Genomic DNA, 23,575 nt, shown 5'->3' on the forward strand with positions numbered 1-23,575 from the left:
AACCCCCCCAGCCACTGGGATCCGCTGGGCTTTTGACTGGGACACACCCATTTGAGTCCTATCTGGAGTGCTATATCTGTATATGGAATGGAAATTCAGCTGTGTGTTAACAAAGTGGATGGACAGGAGTCAGATGCTGAAACGGGGTTATTCACTCCAGTTTTGCAGCATCCCACCTCCATTCAAAGGCATGCGAGAGGTAAAATCTATCATCCCAGGAGGAGATGGGTTTCCTCTCGGCAGAGATTCAGACCCTGGTGCAAAAACAGGCTGTGTCTATTGTGCACCCTCAGCACAGAGAAAAGGGTCTTTATTCCATGTACTTCCTGGTTCTCAGGAAGACAGGGGAATTCAGACCTATTCTAGATCTCTGCAGCCTGAATCGGAACATTGCCTGCAAAAAATTCCGCATGTTAACTATAAAACAGTTAATGGGGCTAGTGGAACCGGGCGATTGGTTCACCACCATCGACCTGAAAGACGCATACTTTCATGTGGAAATTGCTCCAGAGCACAGAAAGTATCTGCGTTTTGCCTTCCAGGGGATAGCCTACGAGTACAACAGATTACCGTTCGGCTACTCCCTATCCCCACGCACGTTCAGCAAATGTGTGAACACTGCGCTCCAGCCGCTGCGCGTCCACGGCGGGTGACCTCCTACATCACAGTGTTCACGGACGCATCCAGAACAGGATGGGGAGGGACGTGCCTGAAGAGGGCTATAGGGGGGCGCTGGTCTCTAACAGAAACACGGCACAGCAACCCCCTAGAGCAGGGGTGCCCAACCTTTTTTGAACCGAGAGCTACTTTTAAAGTTGCCAGTCTGCCGAGATCTACCAGTCCAAATGGAGAGGCGTAGCCATTACTGACAGCTTACTACCGGGTAAATACACACTTCTACTTGTATAAAACTGCATAAGATACTGCAGATCCTTTATCTTACCTCTTTCTAATCTACACACATATAAGTATTTAACTGAAGCTACACAACAGTGTTGTTGATACAGAGTTGGAGTTTATTCACACGTCACATACTACAGTGGGTAATATTTTCAAGAAACATTGAACAGTGCTGCCACATATGACACAGGAAAAAAAGAAAAGACTCTGAACCCTTTCTTTGCCATTATATAAAAATAGTGTTGCTACAAAAGTATAAATAGGAAACCGCAGTGACGCATCCTAAAACCCAGAAGTAAACTCCTTCCGGTTCCTTCGTCAAAAACGCAATGCAGTTTCTCCATAGGATTTTGGAAAATAGCTCGAAATAAGGTCTGTGGTTGACACACATTTAAGAGACGGATCACGTTTTGTTCAGCCGGATAATATCCACATGTCTACCCTACTTTTATAATTTTGATAGACGCAGCTTACATCCGGGTTTTAGGCCCCAACATTTAGGAGGTACCATTGACAGGGGTTTTACAGTCAGACATGTGTTCCCAATCAAATGCAAGAGACAAGTTAAACAATAACAAACATCACCCCAAAATAACTAACGTATATTAATTTAATGATATATAATTAATGTGTTCAAGAAACGTTATAATAAACTATATATAAATGTAACAGAGATTCCTCATTCCCAAATACATCCTGCTAGGAAAACCCACCCGGAACAATAACAAATAACAATAGGGTGTTGTTACCCCAAGGATTCTTTTCAGCGACGGACCGTGGGGCCAGACTAGACAGGAGAGCAAGTGTTTAGTATGTTATTCTGGTAAGTATTTGTTATTATCTTAGCACACTTTATTCGTTAAACTACACTTATTGTGAGTCATAGTTTTGACCAACAAAGAGATCGTTTGCGGCACCAATCAATATGTTTGTTTACAGGGGGGCGGGGCCAATTCAGCCACCTTGCATCAATAACAAACTGCCTGTTTACTAGTAGATATAACACGTTCAATAAATGTTTTTTAATCATGACATTGCTTGTTTTGTTATTAGCCTGTATAACTACATATATTTTCCAGTGAACAAGAAATGCATACCAAAAGTGTTCATGTGGTGCAAACAATAACATGCTTCGCCAATAAGGAATCCAACCAAAGCGTAACGGAGACTGATATATATGGCGTGAGTTTACAGAGCTACATGTACACATGTAAACATTAGAGTCCTGCAACCAGAGTTTCCCAGGGGACATGAATGCAGCATTTTGTCCTCGTTTTATCGGCAATTTTCATCGAGTTGTAAGAAATGACAATGTCCACTGGAGGGCACTGCTGTTATTTAAAAACAATGTGATGCATTTAAATTAGTCAAAACATCAAGGCTTAATGTTTTGGGTTTACTGTGATCACACTTCAAATGCACGAGACCTCTTCCATCAGATTATCCAACCATTATTTTCCTCACGAGTTTATGTTTCGATTTATGTTCTATCCCTTCAACACAATATGACACAATGAATATAACAAATAGGCCTACTGACATTTCTACTGCTTTTTAAAAATAATATTTATTCCATTTAATTTCCTTTTTGATAAATATTCTTAATTAATGTGTCAGAGTCAGCTACATGATGTTTCTTTAAAAAATAATGCTGTATGAAGTTTTGCACACAGTGTGTTCACTGTATCTGCGCGTAAAATCTAATCTAATCTAATCTAATCTGATCTGATGTGTCCTTGAAAGCTTCCAGACTCTCACAGACTTTGTGATAAGGAGCACTATATAACTCAGTTTGAGTTTTAGGAAAATCGTATTGACATACATCTTCTTTGGTCAACTCTATACACTTCTTAGTAACAGCTCTATAGGCCTACTGCTCAGATATTTTAGTTTTAATGTGTCTTTAAGGAAGGGGCAATATTGCTGACATTGTTTGATTCACTTGTTATCATTTTTTAATCTAAAATAAGTCAACCATTATCCTCTATGGGCTGTGTGGATGGGTTCAGCTCTCGGCTGTTAAAACATCACCAACACAAACAATCCCACACTGCTGTCTGTGTGTTGTGGCGGTCGGTTGGCTGTAGTGCGCGTCTGTTTGGAGCTGTGTGACATGGGATTGTTTGGGAAGCCCTGCACTGAGCGACCATGTGGGCGTGTTTCTCTCGGCCCAACAGTCTCCGCTCTTGTTTGGGGTCCAGAGCGCAAAACGCACTTCTTCTGGTGCAACCGAAGTGCGCAAAAGTAGCAGTTCTCCGACCCTGACGCGCACACCATCTCCGGCTCCGGCGGCCCCCACGAATCCAACTGCTCTGAGCGGGAATTTAAGAGTTTTTCCTCAACATCTCCCGGTGACTCCCAGCCATGGACGCATATCGACTCGTTACGCTTTATCTGGGCCTGCTCCTTGTCTTCCTTGGGAATATACCGTGTTTCCAGTCTGCTGCTATCATCTCTCCCTCTGCGCCCAGGAGGAACAGGGGAGCCCGGATCTCTCATCGGGACGGACAAAGGTCATCCAAAACCCTAAAAGACATCTTCGCGTCCACGCACCCCATCGTGGGACACCACAAAGAAGACCCAAAGGACTCTATTGTGCCGCATGAATACATGCTCTCCATATACAGGACATACTCGGCTGCAGAGAAGCTCGGACTTAACGCAAGCTTTTTCCGCTCCTCTAAATCTGCCAACACCATAACAAGTTTTGTGGACAGAGGAACAGGTTGGTTTCAGTCACATGCTGCTCTATCAGATCATTTTTTGCATAATTCTGTGGCCTTATTTTATATAATCTTTTGCATAGATAGAAACTCCAATCGTGCTTTAAAAGGTTTATAAAAAGCAACATTTATGCACGTTTTAGATCAAGCAAAATGATGTACAAATGCATTTTACGCGCATAAAATATCAACAAATCCTAAAAATTATTGTTTGAAAAAACAAACGTTTGAAAGCTACAGTCTCATATGTTGTCCATGATCAGCTTTGTGATAGTATTCGTAACTTTTATTCGAAACATGTCACTTTGCCGAGTATTAACTTATATTACGCTTAAATTAACCTCAGGGTAACACGACAGTAAAACACTAATTAAGGCGCTCTCTAAATGAAGGCTGTAAATCACTGTCAGCGCAGGCAGGAGCAATAACTACTCTGCTACCAAACTCCACGAAAATTCATAGGAGAATTTTATTTATTTATAAGAAAACACCATGGTGTATAATTTTTTGATTTCTTTTTAAATCTAACCTTTTAAATTAGCCATATTTTTTCAACACAAACTGATACTAACTAACCGTAATCCTGCCAATGTTAAAAATATAATCTGTTGCCATCATGGTGCCCACTTTGGGTCCACTTTGGCCAATTTGTGCCGCACAAAGGGAGCTGGGGGCCGTAGCACAGCGGCTCGGGCGGTGTGAGAAGCAGGTGTTTGGGTCAGTTAACATGTGTAACCAAGTGATTAGACTGCCTGCGAGGACAAACACAATCTGACAAACACAAACACATCCAGCACACACAGGGGGACATAAACCGAGTTAATCTTTGCAGGAGAAATAAAAGCTATCTTTGTTTGCATTCCCTCAGGTCCGAAACTCTGCAAAAAATATCCACATTAGGATTTATTTATTGCTAAAATCATATTATCTGGCAACGTGTTGCGTTGAGAGTGCATAGCCTACTGATAACAAAATGTTTGTAGGATTTTTGTCAGTGAAGTTCGTCTTATTGAACTTTTGTGACATTTTGCTACAAAACTGCATTGATTTTGGCTGTCTTATGCCATTTTCAGAGTAAAAAAAATAGGTTTTTCAGAGTTTTAAAGCTAAAAGACTCTTTCGTGTGCCCACTTCTTGCAGTGTGAACACATTTGATATGAAAACGCCTCACTTTCTCCCGTGATTCTGATGTGATGTGTCACTGACTCTGACCCCGAGCTGGACCCTCTGAGAGCTGCTTGGCATCGAACGGCTGATTGGAGTATTTGAACTCGGTGATCTAATTGAGTGTTCATGTCATAACATATCAAACACTGTCTATTCTACCATAATGACCCAGCCCGGCCACGATGGGCACATCACCAACAAAACGAAGAGGGAGAAAAAAAAGAAAGAGCACTTCCTTTGCTGTGAAGTGGTACATTTTTTTAATTTTCTAACTGCGGAACCTCCCTTTGCGACCGCCACTTTAATTACGGAAAATAATTTTTCTTCCCGTTCTCTCAGCTCAAACGCCTTTTGGTTTCTTTTGGGATTCCTCCAGCACCCCCTAAGTGTTGCATTGCATTAACCTGCAGAATGAACCTCAGCTTGTTATTTAAATCTCCTTCATCAGGGAAAAAAAGAAATGCACATGGGTCTCCTGAGGCGTAAAGAAGTAACAGGTTTTACGCATTATTCATCCACGCGGGGACAGGTTTTACGCAGTGCACCTATGATCTATGGATTCTATGGCTTTCACACTTTGTGTAGGAAGACAAAATGTGCTTATAAAACCAGGCAGGGGTGTTTCCTGGGGGTCAGAGAAAATGGCAAGATCAGAAAAAAAAAATGAAAATTAGTTTTGGCACTTTGGGTAACTCATTAAAGCGCAGATAGTGCAGCCCAGTTCTCTCTCTCTCTCTCTCTCTCTCTCTCTCTCTCTCTCTCTCTCTCTCTCTCTCTCTTTCTCTCTCTCTCTCTCTCTCTCTCTCTCTCTCTCTGTGTTAGACGGCATTTGTTCAAATACAAGCAACAAGGTCAGACAAGAGTGCACAGGATGCCGGTTTAACCCCCGCAATAAAGAAGTCCACCGCGTTTCTCTCTCCCAATTATCCACCGTCAAGCATCTTACGCGTAATGGAAACAATTGGCTTTTTTTTAAAAACATTTTTACATAATAATGAAATTAAGAAAAGCCCTCGACATTTTTTTTAAACTGTCAACACGAATATCTCTCAATAATTTCAGCAGTGTGTCAGTCGCTCCGTGCAGTTTGGAGGTGAATGTTGTCGTTGGCAGGATGAGATGACATTTAAGAGGGGAAGTGCTTTAATGAGGAAGTTGGGAATTCAAAACTGTTAATTATTTGGTGAACTTGCATTCGATTTGTTTGAGGTCTTATAAAAAAGGAAAGAAGAACCCTAATGCAGACCATACGCGCGAAGTCACTGAAAGGAACACGAGGTTTCAATCTGCTTTTACTGTTGGAACTCTGCAGGGTTCATGGAGGGAAACTGACAACTACATTCACATATCTCTTTAGAGAGAGTCCTACAAATGATATCACAGGGTGGTTCAGATGTAGGCATGCCACTTTTATTTTATATATGTATTTATCTTATCGTTTAGATGAAATGGAGACAGTAAGGCGAGACAACATGCTTTTATTTTGCAGAAAAATAGACCACACATCAACTATCTTTTAGGCTTTTGAGGTTTAACCCCTGTGTTTTAATGAGTGGAAAAATCGGACATTTAAAAATTGAAATCAGTTTACATATCCAAACACAAATATACTTGATAAAGCTTTTTATTGATTTATTTAATGGCATTTTCCCTGACAAATCTTGCCAAGGATTCTGCGTTTAATCATGAAACAAAGGGGTTAAATATTTGTGTTTTTCAAAATAGAATATATAATGGATACATTTATTCGTTTTATTGGATATTAACGGCAGCAAAATCCTATAAATGTTCATTTATACTTTAATAAACTGCAAGCTGAACCTGCTAAACCTAAATGATTTCGATAAAACATTTAAAAACACCACTTCTTCTTAGTTAAAAGCAGTTTCTCACGTGTTTTGGAAACGCTTTTGATCCACAGTGTTATATTCATGTCTCTCTGATGGAATATTCGCAGGCCTGCTGGTGTCCCGCAGGGAATAATGCATTAATTGTGTATTGTTCCCTTGAGTGTACAGTATGTCGCCTTTGGTCCGTTGTGTCTGGCAGCACCCAAGGGCCTTCCCCTTGTTGTTGTTTTTTTCTTTCTTTCTTTCTTTGCTTTACATCTCTGGAAACTCACCACATTTGTGATGTTCTGCCTGCTGCTGGTATTTAAGACACTTTGCAAAGAAGTACAAAGTTTACTTCCACTCTGTCAAAGAGCTGAAAATTCATCATCAATCTGTCATCACGTGAAATGAAAGCAGAAGTATTTTCATTAAAACAGGCTGGCTTTGGTTAAAAGTGGCGTTGCATTCAAATGTCGCCAGATTTTATTGGATTATTTTCAATGCGGAATCAAAAACGAATCTTGGCGCTAAAATGGCAGGTGGATACAGAAATATATATTCACTTTTTGGAACGAGCAAGGTTAGATATATCCCTGTATATGTCTTGTGTGCTTAGCATTGCAATATTACATGTGCAACAAATGTGCATGAAATGAAATTAAGGAAGTACAATTTTAGAGAGGAAGCCTAGAAGCAAGCTGTGTAAACTAAACCCTCATTTAGCATTATACATAATTAATGTAGTTATACTCAAGGGCATTACATTAGCATGTAATCAAATCAAGGCAAATTAAGAGGAACATCTGTGTTTTTAAGGATAATAAAGTTATAATTCGACAGTTCATACCAATAAATAAAAGTGGTGTTGACTTTGATTTCTTTTTTTGCAAACTGAGGACTTGTCATCTGTAGTTTGTTTCAAGAGAGAGAGAAGGCCTCTGTGGGAAAACGTGAGCTCCCCCCCTCCATCCTCTCTGAACACTGTACACCCTAAGTGAATCTGACTGCAATTATTTTCTTCTTTTTATCCTTACAGACGATCTTTTGCACTCTCCTCTGCGAAGACAAAAGTATCTGTTTGATGTCTCAACCCTTTCAGACAAAGAGGAGCTGGTCGGGGCGGAATTAAGGATATTCCGGAGAGGGCCCGGGGACCTGCAGACTTCCCTGCAGACGGCGGGCCTCTACGACATCCAGCTGTACCCCTGCCGCTCGGACAGGCTGCTGGACTCCCGGGCCCTGGACCCAATGGACTCCACCAAGGCCGGGTGGGAAGTCCTGGACGCGTGGGATATGTTCAAAGCGCACCAGCATCACTACCATCAGCCGCATCACCAGGGGGGCCAGCTCTGCTTCCAGTTGCGCGTCACGTTGCGCAAAACGGACACCGAGGTGGACCTGAGGCAGCTGGGTCTGGGCAGGGGGGGCCGGCCCCAACAGGAGAAGGCCATCCTGGTGGCCTACACGCGCTCCAAGAAGAGGGAGAACCTGTTCAACGAGATGAAGGAGAAGATCAAGTCGCGGGGGGAGAACGAGGAGGAAGTAGTGGAGAAAGGAGCGTCCTTGCTGGGGGTGAAAGGAGACGGGCCCCGGCGGCGGAGGAGGACCGCGCTCAGCAACCGGCACGGGAAAAGGCACGGAAAGAAATCCAAATCCCGGTGCAGCAAAAAGGCGCTGCACGTGAATTTCAAGGAGCTCGGGTGGGACGATTGGATCATCGCGCCTCTGGATTACGAGGCGTACCACTGCGAGGGGGTGTGCGACTTCCCCCTAAGGTCTCACCTGGAGCCCACCAACCACGCAATCATACAGACGCTCATGAACTCTATGGACCCCAACAGCACCCCACCGAGCTGCTGCGTGCCCACCAAACTCAGCCCCATCAGCATCCTGTACATCGACTCGGGCAATAACGTGGTGTACAAACAGTACGAGGACATGGTGGTGGAGCAGTGCGGGTGCAGGTAGCGCTCGCTAGATAAACACTTCAAAAAGATGGGTCCCAGGTTGAAGAGAAAGTCAAAAGGGATGCACACAGAGGCGATATCTGCTATTTATTCAGTACAGTCACAATCATTCACTGCCTTAACGTGCCTTGGTTCCCATCCGCGAATTATCAACAGGCTTTTGTTTCCCAGAGACGTGTCCATATGGCACACGGGATGAGTACAAGGCGGGATGGGAGTCCATTGACTGTGCACCTGTTCGTGCCGGGGCAAGGGGACAGTGGGCTCCGCGCTTTGTTCGCAGCTCTGCCGTGTGATGCTGCATACCAGGCCGGACTCTTTTGGGTATGTGCATCCAGGCCGTAATTGCCACCGTCCAGCTGGAGTCATTACAGGCCCCGAGGAAGTGCCTCTTTTCCAATAAAAGGGTCTACCAAACACACACTCTCACACACACAGACTGGTCCGAGGAGAGGAGATAAGATGGTGGTGCCTTCAAGAGATTTGTTTTGCCTTACACCAGACCAGGAAAAGGACACAGAATCAGACATTGTGCCTGTTGTAAAAAAAAAAGTAGAAAGTAAAAAAGCACACATACTGAGGCGAACTTTTTTGCGCAAAAGTCTGCATCTTTACGAAATGCACTTCCACAGCTGACTGAGGACCCGCGGTCAGCGAGAGTTCGTCTGATAAGGACGGAATTATAAGAAATAAAGACTCAGAACGAGACAATATTTAAATGCACATTAGCTTTGAATGCACTGCTGTTCATTTTTTTCCTTTTTTGAGCTGTAAATATTTTGTACAGTCGAAAACTTTACAAAGTGCAACGATTGAAGAAATGAGAACGCGGCATTTCTTTGTAAATATACAAAATGCACTCAAATCGGTATAATTTCTATTCTATTATTATTTTATTATTTGTGATGTACAGAGTTCCATGATAATCATATATTTCATACGTTGATAAGAGTAATTTAAGGTGTATTCGATATTTTTTTTTGCAGAGGGTGGAAAATACCATTATTAATGTCTACCTCATTATTACATATAGGATCTGAGTTTTGAGGTGCATTCAGTTAGAGTGTAAAGAGCTTTTACAATGATATATAAGATCATTTATATACATATATTACTGGATAATATTCCACACCATTACTGTACAAATAAAATTCAAAACAAACTCTAACAGTCTGGTAATTTTGATGATTAATTCCACTTTGCAACCTTGTTAAGCATTTATTTTGTAGTGTTCTTTCAAGAGGCTATATGCCTAAATAAATACTAATATTTGGGGCATTCATTTACGAGGGATTAAGAGGCCAAGAAACTATGTTTTAAAAAATAAATTAACTAAATAAGATGAAAATTGAATGAAGGTTTGATAATTTTATATATTTTCGTTCTTAAGCTTAAACCTTTCAACCTCATTTTCTTTCAAATTTGTATTTAAAAAACACTGACTATTGTAGAGTTCTTAGTTCTGAAACTGAACATTTCCTTTTATAACGTTCCCCGGTTCCTCTTATGATAATCTCTAACACCATTAACAAGCCATTGTTTTTGGAGCAGTTTAAGACTTAATGACATTAGCCTACACATTAAAGATTTAGCACTGTAGTGTTTTGATTTGGGAAGAGATGTCCAAGTTAACACATACTTTTGACTTTGCTGGACTATAGGAACAACATGTAGATATTTTGAAAATTGGCATATAGTTGCCTTTTAAGTTTTAAAATAAACCCCAGAATAAGAGTTGAACAGAGGAGTTTATATTTTAGCCCTAAGGTACGCTAGCTAATCTATCCTTCTCCTGTGCAAACAGTCTCTCATCATAGACAACAAATGTCATTATTCAGTGACTGGTCACCATATAAGCATATGGTGACCAAGTGGAAAGAAATCCACTGACTGACTGTCATTGATATGGCACTGAATGCACAAACCCCAGCTATTTCCCAATGAATTAGCCTGCCTGGGTCAAGTTTACTTAACACTTTAATGTTTCCCAATCTGTGGATGTGAAAAAAAAGAAGTTTGAAAGAAGGGATTGCTTCCATATAGGCTATCGACCTTGGCCTGGAAACAATTAGGAAATTGCTTTGAAATGTTATATGTTGTCCAGGCTCTTGTACAGTATCATGTCACTCCCCACATGTTTGCTGGGGGAAACAGAGGATGCTAAGTGCACTCTTTAGCGGTCGCTGCAAATGACTGACACAACAACCATTCCCCTGAGTAATACCAAATGGCCCTCCAGGCTATGTTTCTGGAACACCATCGCCGGGGTGCTACCACCAGCCATGCTATCCCTGCTGCTCTCAAGTGGAAATAGTAAACCATATTAGGGATTGCATTTCGTTTTCTAAAATAAGAAGGGTTTTCTGTCTTTGGAGGATAACCACACTATGCTGGGAATCTTGAGGTGCAACTTAAACTACAGTCAAAACCAATTGGTCGTTCAAGAAACAAGGAGAAATATTCATAAATCTATGGGTTCCAAAGTATTATTGGTGGTATATTGAGGCCAAAGAAAACCATTTGTTAACCAACATTAGAATGAACATAACATACAATTCGCTATAGCTGTGGATTAATATTAAAAGTGTTCTGTCTGCTATGTACAGCATCATGGGAGTCATAAATAGCATTTTATTCTTTGAATGAACAAACGTAATTTGGTACAGAAAGGCCTTTTTAAAAAATACTTTTATCAATTTGACATGAGTTCTGTTAGCACAGTTTGCGTCTTTTGAATTATTTCAATGCAAAACTGGTGTTCTGTTTGTCTGATTCAAATCAGACTCCAATATATGAAGTTATGGGGTCTCATGGAAGTTACCATTGAGTTTTGCATCCAATACAAATCTGAGAATTGCATCCATGAAGAAGCACATAGAGCATTTACCTGTTTCTGTAGTGATTGCTATAGTTTGTACATTGCAGCTATTTGGTTTACAGTAAACGTAACTAGTTTTTCCCTTTTTCCTGTTAACATATTTCTTGGGACACAAGAATAGTTTGGATGTATATTCCCGGTGATCCCGTTTCCCGGGGATTTAACTTCACCGCAAACCATTAAACTGATTCTGGCTCAGATTTACTGTAATGTTTCACAATCAAGTCTACATTTCTAAGCAGCTTCACGCAAACCTGTGGGATAAACCTTTCTCTTTTTGATTTATATTTATTTGACAAGTTCCACGGTCTGGTGGGCACTGGCCTGGAGGTGAGAGTGAATGTGAAGGGAACAGTTAAATGGTGATGAAAGGGAAAGGAATGCTTTGTTTACCCGCTTCAATCCCTCACTCTCAAGTTAAATGTTCCTATAAAGTTCTTCATCACAACCGCCTTATTGTCCCCCCGCTCCACGGCGAGAGCAGAGAGGGCGAAAACAGAGAGTCGTGTTTATTTGAAACTCGCTCCTAATATATTAGTCTAAGCAAACCCAAGTTGGCGAAGAGACGGGTACTCTTGGTCAGAAACACAAATAGTCTTGACACCCCACATCTGTGCGCAAAGGCTTGGCTTTTGAGATCTGTAAGGCTTGCACGAGTGAAGATCTAAAAGGTGTTGCTCCGAGTAGAAGTTCCCAGGAGGCTCTCTGAGATTTAAAAAGAAAGTCTTGGCTGGAATGAAGATGTAAATGTTCCTCGAGCATCACCTCTCCTTTATCAGTGATGTCCTCATCAGCGACAGGAAGGGCATAAATCAGCCTGATCTCTTAGATGGCGAGGACCTCTAAGCAAGCAGACATTTGTTTAACTGGCATTAAGGAGCATTAGAAATGTTATAGCTGAGACTTAGATCTCATGCTTTGATTTGTTGCATGGATACAATTTAAATGTCGAAGAGAAAGAGCTTGGACGTTGCCAAGGCCTGGCTTTTAAACTGCTACTGATAAACTCCAGCAAGAACTTATTTATTTTTCACTGACTGTTTCTCTCCTCACTCTCCCTCTCTTTCTTTATTGCCTCTAGAGGGATCCCACCTTCTCTGGTTTCTTCTATTTCCCACCATTATGGTTTGCAGATACTGTAGTTCCTTCTATTATAAAGCTTGACACCTTTCTCCAGCCAAGAACTCGGGCCAATGCGAGATGGTGCGCTAAACAGATGCGGAATAAAACCTCCCAGACAGAACTCACGTGTCCACGCTCACACGCAACTTTAAGGAGTGGATCTTCCTGTATTTGTGTGTCTGCGAGTGTATGTGAGGGGACAGAAGGGCAGCAGCGTACACAGATGGACAGATGAGTGGTGCAGGGGAGCAGCAGATGCCTGAAGTGACCCCTACTGCCGCCTTTCATTGAACCACTGGCTTCAACACAAAGGCAGGGGCGGCTACAAACATTAAATACACTTGCTTGTGCCTTAAAGGCAGAGGTCACTGCTTTTTTTCTCTCTCCTGCAATCCATTTATAATCCAATTTCTACCTTTGTAAAACAAAAATTAGTTCTGTAGAACTGTTTAGAAATCGTTTGCCTGAGGGGAACATAATTGTAAAACATTTTAAGGGAATACTCCATGGATAAAATTACCATTTGTAGGTGAATGTTTTCCCCTGTGTTACCTTGAACTTTTAAAGAAACATTGTTTTTCTCGAATGCGTACACATTGAACGAAGAAAAACGTCAATGAATGCCTAATCATTTCAAGACATCCCTTTCCTACTTCTGCAGTATAACCTGTATAATAAGTATAATTTACCCCATCGTATGCTTACTACTTCTAAAAAACATGAATTTTTCCTAAAAACGTTCTCTACAAAACACTTCTGCATTAACAGTCACGCTAGCATGAAACTTGTCCGGACATGTTCAAAGGATATTAAACTCAGCTCCCTTTACCTAAATTCATCAAGCCTTTTTCCTGTTTTTCCTTTATTCCTGTGTACCAAGGAGGCATGCGAGAAATACAAAGTTTTCTTCAAGAATTCAAGGTAATATTGGGTGAGTAACTGATATACAGTCATTCTGTGGGTTAAAGATAAAGATAGCGGTGGTTGGCTGCACTTGACAGCTGCTGTTTGAGCAGAAACAGAAAATAAACCCTAAACAGAGCAACCCTGTAACAAAAGATCAGGGTGTTTCCTCCATGGGTGTATCTGCCTGACTCTTCCTCTGCCTCTTCCTCCCTCCTGTCAGACCATACGGTAACAGGAAGAGAGCAGACACCTCCACTTCTCCACAGATAACCTGCTAATTGCGTTAAACTCACTCCCCAACTGGAAGTGTGAAATGTGAGAATGAAGCCATTGCTGTTATTCAATTGCAGTAGAACCTTGCTCTTATATGCATTTCTTATCTTTGCATTAAATTATTTAATGAACTCAGAAAAACGACTTTAGTCAACTTGATAGATCTACTTGGAATACCTGTCCAGAAAAGCCCTTTTGTTCTGTTTATTTTCTAAGGGAATGTCTGAGGGTGCCCTTTCACCCCTCCTCATCCATTTACTACCCCTGGTCTATGTTACAGATGGTGACCTGGGTCCTTCGCCATCCCTGATTAACAAGTACACCTTCTGATTTTCCTTGCAAACCTCTCCGCAGAAAGGAAGCTGGTCTTTTTGTGTGCTCGCAGTTCATCTTTTTGTGTCCAGCGTCTCTGTGTGAGGGTCTGAATGAGCTTGAGTCAAAAGCAAATTTACTCAGTTAACTCTGACAATGCTCATGTTTGGGAGCAAGGCGAGGACATGACCTCGTTGCCAATTCACATCCGCGGAGGCTTGTGGAGAAGAGAGGGAGGGTCGTTGACCAACAGGGGCCTGGACAATGGCATTCACTGGTCTCAGGCACTCGGCCCGCGGGACGACAAATTAGGTCTTTGAAATGCAGTGTCAATGGAAAAGACAGGAATTAAAAAGGAAATTGACTCGATAGAAGCCTAGAAATAGCAAAAATATAGAAAAACCAAGAATCTCTGAGTAAAATGTGCAACCCTTTCTGCACATTAAATGCTCATATATTTTTATAAAACATGCAGAAACTCAAAGAAGGCCCTGTGCAGTAAAGAGCATTTCTGCATTGTAAAACGAGACATGTAGGCAAACAAACATGGGTCAGGGGCAATGAGGCAGCAAGACAAGGATCTGACTTTGGAAGAGGTGGGGGTGCTGGTTGGGTGGAGGAGTTTTGGGCGGCGGGGGGCAGGAGGACTTGATGGACAACTCTACAACTCGGCAGAGGCAGAGCTTTCACTTAAAAATGGTGCCTGGCCTATCTCAAAAGGTCAGAGCCCAGAACACTAACACACTACATTAATCATGAGAGGCTGCGGCTTACCTGTCTAGCGTTTCAGCCGTGCCGTACAGTTAACCTCAATTATGCTTGATTACGAGGTGTGGAAGAGGCAGGGCCCGGGCCGGCCCGCGCAAAGAATCAGGCATCAATAATGCAATTTCAGATTAGATGTGCCCGTCTGTCACTGCGCAGAATGGACGGAGTGGGGAACAGGGTCAATGACCAGGTAAAAGCAATACGATTTGCTTCGTGCCTCCTTTAATCCCTTCAGATCGCGATTCAAAGATTGAATGAAGCGGCAACATATGCATACACACAGGCATACGCATATGAGACACAAACACATACACCAAAGCATTGTGTGGTGAACCAAAGAGAGCTAAAGGCTTCCTGCTGTCCCAGCCCCCTTCTTGGTAATTGCCCCATTATGTGTTGGTGGTGGATGGAGCCATTACAGATGTTTTATGACGGGGCCATTTTCATTTTGTCTTCACAATGAGGGACAGATTTATGGTGCATAGGCAGTCTTCCATTCAGGGGTAGTGACCTCTTAACACCGCATTCCCTTAAACATAAACACATCAAAACAGAAATGCATAAAAGCCATTACATTTATCTTCTATTACTGCGGCCTGAGTTGCCCTACGTTGGCTCAGCTCACTGTAGTGCCCACTGCTGTTGGCAGTAGCTTATGGGATGAATACATGTTTGATGGCCCTGTGGAACAAGGCACACTTCCAGGCCGGTTGTCAGTCTGTAAACTAAGGGGGGAGGGGGGTGTTGCTGGGGGAAGATCTCCTCGAAGAGTCCCCGGTCTGTGGGCAAGCAGCGGGCCTCGAGTAAAACCAAGCCTGACACTTTCTCACCAAATGTTATCCTACTAAAATGAACCATCATAAAGGGCAAAGTAAACACCATTTAGCTTTTCAGAATTAATCTCTTTTAGCTGGCAGTAAAGTGTTTGAAGTGCTGACGACTCCTTGGCTGTGCGGTTTCTTTCCCAGAGGCTGTTTTGGTGTGGTTCCCCAGAGTTCCCATTTGGAAATCAAATCTTCAGCTCGGTCGGTAACTTTAATGCCAAAAAAAATATCGGCCATAAATTGGTGCTTGAATAGGCAGCCTAATTACAGGGCTGTGGAATGGAAATGTACCCTCAACTCATGGATACAATTATTAGGGTTAACAATAGGGACACGGGTATAGATCGGAAAGTTTCAAAGAGTTCAACTTACGCTACGAGTCGCTTAGGGAGGTTTTCTAAAATAAGAATATGTCCCGTTTCTGTGTCAGAAATAGTTTCCCTTTAGCGTGCAAAGTTGTCAGGTACAAGTCTTTTAGCAAACAAGGTCAGCAGAGGAACACTCATTATTAATGATTTACCAGAGTAGCACAAAGGGAGCTGGAGAGACTAGATAGCCCAGAGGACCCTGGGGTTTGGACTGAAACACGGCCTCATCATGTTACACACACACCGGCCACTGTGACATTTCTGACACCTCGCTCCTATCAGCCCCACCTGCCCGGCGATGATTGATTTTCTCATTGTGATGTCTCTTTGTTTGACTTCACAGACAAATCCAACAGTTGTTACTCCGAACAGCCAATTTCCAATGCATCTGTTTTGAGCAACATCAGGAAATCCGACCTAGAGTGGAAATCTCTGTGCATGGATGTGGAGTTGAATGAATGATGTACGGCTGACCATGTCCGAGGTTAGCTTCTGTCAATTCTCCCAAATACCACTCTTTATTCACTCCAGCATAAATTCTCCCGCTCTGGCATGAGGAATGGAGTGAGGTTTGTTTGACCAGATGTAACTTTTTCAGGGACTGTCTCACATCTCTAAGCTCAGGCACAAGAAAAAGTGAACTCTCACACAATATTTCTGTTTGCCGTAGTCTGACCCCTTTGTGAACTGCGGTAAAGTGAAAGGCACTTTCAGCCGAGGGGAATCGGATGGCAGTAACCATATGCCTTTCAACTGATACAAAGGTGGGAAAAGGAGGGAGGCTCGGGGTGTGTGTGTGTGTGTGTGTGTGTGTGTGTTTGTGTGTCTGTGTGTGTCTGTGTGTGTGTGTGTGGGGGTGTGCGCACGCGTGTGTGTGTGTGTGTGTGTGAGAGTGTGTGTTGGGTGGGGTAAGGGGGGAGCTGCATGCTAGGGTGAAAAGGAAAGTACCGTGCTGCATCTTTTTGTGTTGGTAAAGTGGTGGCGGTCTAGGGTTTTGGGGGGGGGTGTTTTGGAGAAGAAAGGGGGGGGTGTTGGCTGGATGCGGTGCTGAACTCAAGGCTACGTCCGGCTGACTGACTGTTGAGATGGAGCCCTCTTATGGATGAGTGCAATGAGTAAACAGCATTCCTTTCTCTCTGTCTGACCCTCTCTGCCTCCTATTTTTGTCTCTTTCTCGTCTTTTATTATAGCCTGTCTATATTAGCAGAAGCACTTCACCTCCCAGTTTGTATCTGAAGTCTACAGCCTCTGTTCCTCTGACCCCTGTCCGACCATCAGCCTCCTTATTGAAAGACAATACAACTATGTATGTACCTATGTTAGGTAGATTTTACAAGGAATATGTGTGCATCGTTTTCCTATAGAGGATGTACATTTGGAGGTTTCAAATGTTACCAATTCAAACTAATCTTAATGGATAGGTATGTCTTTATTGAAATTTGAATTTAGGTTTTATAGTAAATGTCTAGTACAGACACAAGCAAAACCTTGTGTATGGAAATCTGTTTTATTGTACATTGAGTGGAAGCTAGATCAGTTCTAGGCACACAGTTTTCTTACCGTGTCCTGTCATTTATACATTATCCAGCAAAGGCACTATGTGGATTTTACCTGCTTGTGACACACGTGGAAAAGTTGTTTGGGTTTTTTCTAACCATGCAACGGATGTCCCGAGGACTTTTGTAAAACTACACCAGCCATTGCATTTCTGCAGTTACATGTTGTTTGTTGGCTTGTTAGGCTCAAGACATTGTTGGTCTTTTGTTAAGAGTTGGGGGATGGGAAATAATGCCTGGGTCAAGATACATCCACCATATCATATGACCCTGAAGGTCGTCGCTATTCTGGCTTAAAATGGCCAATGCAAAAGGCCTCCACTTAACAGTACCTCAAAATATATTTATCAAGGATATTTATCTCCGCCAATAAGGGTATGTTTTGATTGTTGGTCTGTTTGTCTGTTTGTCACATGATTATGATTTTTACAAATCTTGATTGAAGAGTGTAGCATGTACCAATTTAATACCCATTCAATCTTGGAGTGAACCCAAATCAAAGGCGAATACACACATTTACTTATGGAATAAGCATTAGCGGAGGTCTTTGAACTAGTGCCCATCTAGTTTTTTATTTGATTACACCTAATCCCAACAATAAACAGGAAGTGACAAACTAATACTAACAGGAAAAGCTAATGTAAAGATGAACTGCCTCACTTATATCCTTTGTTTTTATAAACCACATGAAAAAGTTGTAAAATCACTCAAGATGCTGTCCAATATAAGGTCTATGTTTATGCTTTTAAGCTTCGACCTATTTTTATTTATTACTTTTAAGAAATGTTCTTAATGTAACCCTCTGTTGAGTTTTTGCTCAAAAGAGATACGTCACCATTCATTTTTCTTTGATGCAGCAGGTGCGTTGGAAAGTATTACTTGAGCCTCGAGAAGATCTCCCACACTGCTATTGCTCAACATCACAATTTATTGATAATACTCACATTTCAGGGGGGCAGAAACGTTAGTAAATATTGATGCTGAGCATGAGTATTGTGGGAGATCTTCCTTTCACAAAACCCTCTGAAGAGGTAAAGAACTGCAAATCAGTTTACTTTTGGAAAGAAAGCGTAGCAAATCTTCTGTTTTATATGTCCCCAAACAGCCAATGTAGCAATTGCACAGATGTTAGCTGTAAGCATGCTAGCAACATACACACTAGCCCGCTCAGCCTCTGAATGATTTCAGAACTCTTCAGAAACCTGAGTTCTTTCTCTCCTGTCTGTCTCATTGCCCCCTCCGGTCTATAAGGCTACATTAGCTATGTTTCCACAACCTATTTTTATGCACATTTTGAAATATAACATTAGAAGGCTGTATAGGAATGGAAAATGCACACACCCTCATGGCCTAAAACGTTTTTTTAGGCTAGTTTGAGGTGGTTTTTGCCTTTGTCAAAGTGGGATATGCGAACACCTTTGCTGAAAAAGTTCTGATGTAGGCAACATTTAACTCATATGATTGAATGCATATTCCCATAATTTGCTGAAACATGTCTGATAGCTTCAACATGTATGTCTTGACTGATGACATTAAGTAAAAATTAAAGAGACCCTATTATTTTGTTTTTTTGGGTTTTCCCTCTCCTATATTGTTTTAAATAGGTTTTTGTGCATGTAAATGGTCTGCAAAGGTTAAAGTCCCAAAGTTCCCTCCAGAGGGAGTTTCTTTCCCCGCCTGAAAAACCTCAAATGCAGTCCTTTGTTTACTTTCGTACCACTTGCGCTTCCATTGGCTAGTCAATCACAACAGAGCCAGCCAGCTAAGCAATCAGAGCAGGCTGGGCTCTGGTTGGAGACAGAGGGTGAAAAGAGGTGCTGCAGCACAGGCAGTAGGAGAAAAATAAAGACATTTTTGAACATGAAAGCATGGAGACAGGTCACAGTAGAGGCACAAAATACAAAGATCAACCTGGAAATTAGCACAATATTTCCTCTTTGAAACCAGCCCAATTGAAACAAAGTCCTGGAGACCATTTTTCTATTCTCTCCCATTAAATGCCAACAGAACGTGTTTTGTTTCAATTTTGAAAACTGATTTCTTCAATTTACTGGCAGATTACAGCCATGCGTATAGTGTACCCTTTATATACCACAAACTACACTTTGCTTAAAATCAACTTGACAATTGAAGGAAACACATACATTGTAAATATGCGAGATAATCCTTGTTACAGCTTTTGAATGGTCTCTCCAGTCCAGTACACTGACATAGAGTGTATTGAATTAAAGGTCAATGAAAGTTCCTGTGGTCTGAGGAGGATTTGTATCAGAACATTCAAAAACATACAATGATGGGTTTGCCGTATAATCATGAAAAACTTCGATTGATCAGTATTCATAAAACATCCAGTAACATTTGCAAACCATCTCCTCTCATGACAAACAAGTGCATGGTACGAGTCCACATGCCTTTTCTATTTAGTTGGCATTACTCAAGGACTTCCTCTTAATCTAGATTATATAATAGGATACAGGAGCAAAAATGTTGCTGTATAAGAATCAAGCACAAATGCCTTATCAGTTGGAAATCAGGGCCGTGTACAACGTTGATGCACTTACACACACACACGCACACACACACACACACACACACACACACACACACACACACACACACACACACACACACACACACATCTTAAAATGATTTGCTGCCTTATTACTATACAGTCAGTAATCTCTGTGTATGGTTACAGTAAAGGGAGCCAGCGTGTTTAGTAGGAAAGGACAGACAGGAAGAAGGTTTGTTACAGAAGCGACATTAATCTATTCCGCTCGGCGCTCTTTGAAGAGCAGCAGCAGCTATGACAGGCTAAATGTTTCCAGAGATGTCACATTTCCACAAAATCTAAAAAGGCTCTTGCGAGCACTCATCCTTTCATGTTTGATTGTGTGTTGGAGATCCTATGATAAACAGACGAGGGTGGTGGTTGCAGGGGAAAGGGGGTCGGGGGGTTGGTTGGGTTGAGGGTGGTTTTGGATGGGAACTCACTCCACCGAACGCCACCGGATCCAGATGCTTTTTCAAATGACCTCTTTGTCTACTTCAGAGGGCTTCCAAACGCAAGTCTGAATTAAGATCCAGGTTTCCTCTTCAGACTTCTAGGATTGCAGCGTTATTGCACTGAATCTGATTAATCTAGGGAGAACTGTTCCGTCCGCCCCTGTCCCTTATTGGCCCTAAAAATGCATATCCACCCTCCAGACAGACATTGAACAGATGCTGCAGTGGCTGCTGTGAACCATTAAGCATGTGAGACGTAGCTCATCAACGTCAAAGCGGAGCACAACTGGGCAGAGCAGGTACATTTAACACCATATGTCCTCTGGAAGCCAGATACACACTTCCTGGGAAATTTGGAAATGACTCTAAGTAGAAACTCAAGGTCATCGCGCTGAAATATGTCGGCCGTACTCAAATACACACTCTCTCTTCCTGCCCTGTCTCCATCCCTCTCCTCCTCATTCCTCCAGGGCTTTGTGTCCCTGTTTGTCAGTTCACCATCTTTTTTTGCCAGCGCCGCTTTAAGTGTTTTCTGTCTCAACACTTCATTCAAGAGTCGTAAAATTCTTGTGGAGAAAAAAGAGCACTTCCAGCTGAACTCCGGAGAAGAGGCGGCAGTAGAGAGAATGTAAACCGAGGCAGAGAAACTCAACGGAAAAGGGAAGGGGGAAAAATGTGTTCTCATAAAAATGAAATAATAAAAATACCAGAACAGTAGTGAAACATCTTTTCAGCATTTTTGAATACAAAACTCTTAACAAGCCTTTGCATTGATGGATACAGTTTCATTACAGAGTGCCATTCACTTGTCTATGACTGCATTTCAATTGCACCTGAAACAAATTGTAATGCGCCGGTGAAGATGGCCGCATTGTCGTTTGGCTCCTCTCCAACTTTGCCCTTTTTTGTATTTTGTGCGTGTTTATTAACTTTTTGCCGTTTTGCTTTTAACATGGTTCGCAACATGCAAGCCGACCGCACCAACTCTGCTACACAATATAGCAGAGAGGAACTTCTTCACATCCGAATCTTCGTGGACAATAACCCACCGACAGACAATGGAGATTTGCCATGGCTACCTGTTGCTGTCCTACCTGAGAGACGCAGGAGGAAGACCAAGCGAGGGTCCCGCGCCGGGTTGCTGATCAGACTGAGGAAACGAGAAAATCGTCCCCCTCTTCCGAGTATTCTTCTGGCTAATGTTCAATCCATTGAAAATAAACTAGATTAACTCAGAAGTCGGATTGCTTTTCAACGGGACATTAAGAACTGTAACATCTTCATTCTCACTGAGACTTGGCTCAACCCTGCGATCCCGGACTCCGCCATTGTTCCTGACGGATTAACTTTTTTTTGTCAGGACCGGAATGTTAACTGGGGGAAAGTAAAGGTGGCGGTGTGTGTGTAATGACTAATAACAACTGGTGCACAGATGTGAGGGTTATTTCTTCGGACTGTTCCGCTCATTTAGAGCACCTCATGATCACATGCCAGGCTTTTTACCTCGCGAGAGAATTCACATCTGTTGTGGTTACAGCAGTGTATATTCCGCCGCTAGCCGACAACAAAACAGCACTCGATCAGCTGTTTGGGATTATTGACAAGACCGAGACTTCACGGCCAGAGGCAGAGTTCGTTGTGGCCGGGGATTTTAACACCGCTAACATGAAAAAGGTCCTGCCAAAGTACTACCAACACATCAGCTGCCCGACGCGCGGGTGAAACATACTGGACCATGTTTATTCCCCTTTTCGACATGGATATAAGGCTCTCCCTCACCCTCCCTTCGGCAAATCAGACCACATCTCACTGCTGCTGCTGCCTGATGACAGGCAGCAACTTAAAAGGGACAGACCGGTAACAAGGACAGTACAGTGATGGAGTGAGGAGTCAGATTCAGCACTGCAGGATTGCTTTGCATCTACGGATTGGAGTGACAATAACATCAACACACACACGGATACGGTCATCTGCTACATTGGGAAATGCATCGATGACGTGATACCAAAGGTTTCTGTACTATTAGGGTATTCGTTATTCTCGCGCCCAGGGGAGAAGCTTTAAAAGTAAGAGACAATGGAGTCTCTGAGAAAGGTTCAAATGGGTACTTTAATTAAAAATGGCGCGGTAATGTTACAGGCAGAAGATGGTTCTGAGAAAACAGTGTTCCCGGGTCTCGAGAGGAGAAAAAGAGACCCCAAACACGCACGTCGGCTCGTTATGTACCCTTCGTTAGCTCCTCCTCATCTGTCGGTTGGCCTAGTAGGGGGTCCTCCCTCCTCCGATCTTTAATGTCCGTTGTTGCGCATAACAGAGGATTCAGACATTGTACATTCAATACTAAACATGCCTTTTCTCCTCATATTCTCTTTCATGACTTTTTATGTATTGCATTTTAACGGCTGTAATCATTACTTTTAGTAATACTGGAAGTACTTTACGGCAGTTATCATTTACGGTAGCCCCGGATGTCGTCATAGTAGACACATACGTCTGGAAACAAAATGTATTAAAATAAACTGTACCTTCATTTGATATTCAGCAAAAATAATATCTCGACGTCTATTGATGTAGTGTTAAAGTCATTAGGTTTTGGTGTGCAACATTCCGTGTCATTTTAACTTCTACATTCACATCTCTAGAAAAAGGAATATTAGCCACATGCTAAATGCTAACCGGAGATGAAGGATTTTCAGAATAAAAGCTTGGCATTAAGATTGTGCGAGAACTTCTGGTTTTAAGAATAAAACAGCTTGTAAGCTGACGGTATGTTTAAACTAAATGATGCCATAAAACATTGATTTGAATTCCTAACATAGGTCTGTTTGGTTTTTCTTCTCTGGGTGATTGATCTCATGGGTGACTGGAACCATCTTCCGTGTGATGACATATGGCCCTTGCCACTTCGTCAAAAGCTTGCTGTTGGATGAGGGGAGCAGCAAAAGGACTTTCTGGCCGGGCTGAAACTCACGA

General features: G+C 42.3%; 1 protein-coding gene across 1 annotated transcript; it reads left to right on the forward strand.

Annotated features, from left to right (window-relative positions):
* Nucleotides 1-3,103: 3,103 nt before the first annotated feature.
* Nucleotides 3,104-9,696, forward strand: gdf6a (growth differentiation factor 6a). Its single transcript, XM_010789944.1, has 2 exons — nucleotides 3,104-3,625; nucleotides 7,659-9,696. Exons 1-2 carry the CDS (start codon nucleotides 3,265-3,267, stop codon nucleotides 8,588-8,590), a joined length of 1,293 nt encoding a protein of 430 aa, XP_010788246.1. The 5' UTR covers nucleotides 3,104-3,264; the 3' UTR covers nucleotides 8,591-9,696.
* The last annotated feature ends 13,879 nt before the right edge of the window (nucleotides 9,697-23,575 follow it).

This window comes from Notothenia coriiceps, unplaced genomic scaffold (genome assembly GCF_000735185.1).
Source record: "Notothenia coriiceps isolate Sejong01 unplaced genomic scaffold, NC01 NC01_scaffold00033465, whole genome shotgun sequence".
In the NCBI taxonomy this organism is placed as follows: Eukaryota; Metazoa; Chordata; class Actinopteri; order Perciformes; family Nototheniidae; genus Notothenia; species Notothenia coriiceps.

Bases quoted from the DNA above. Each gene is read 5' to 3' on its own strand.
- gdf6a (XM_010789944.1), top strand. From the start codon at position 3,265: ATGGACGCATATCGACTCGTTACGCTTTATCTGGGCCTGCTCCTTGTC. The intron at 3,626-7,658 runs GTTGGTTTCAGT...TTATCCTTACAG, and splicing joins TTTTGTGGACAGAGGAACAG to ACGATCTTTTGCACTCTCCT.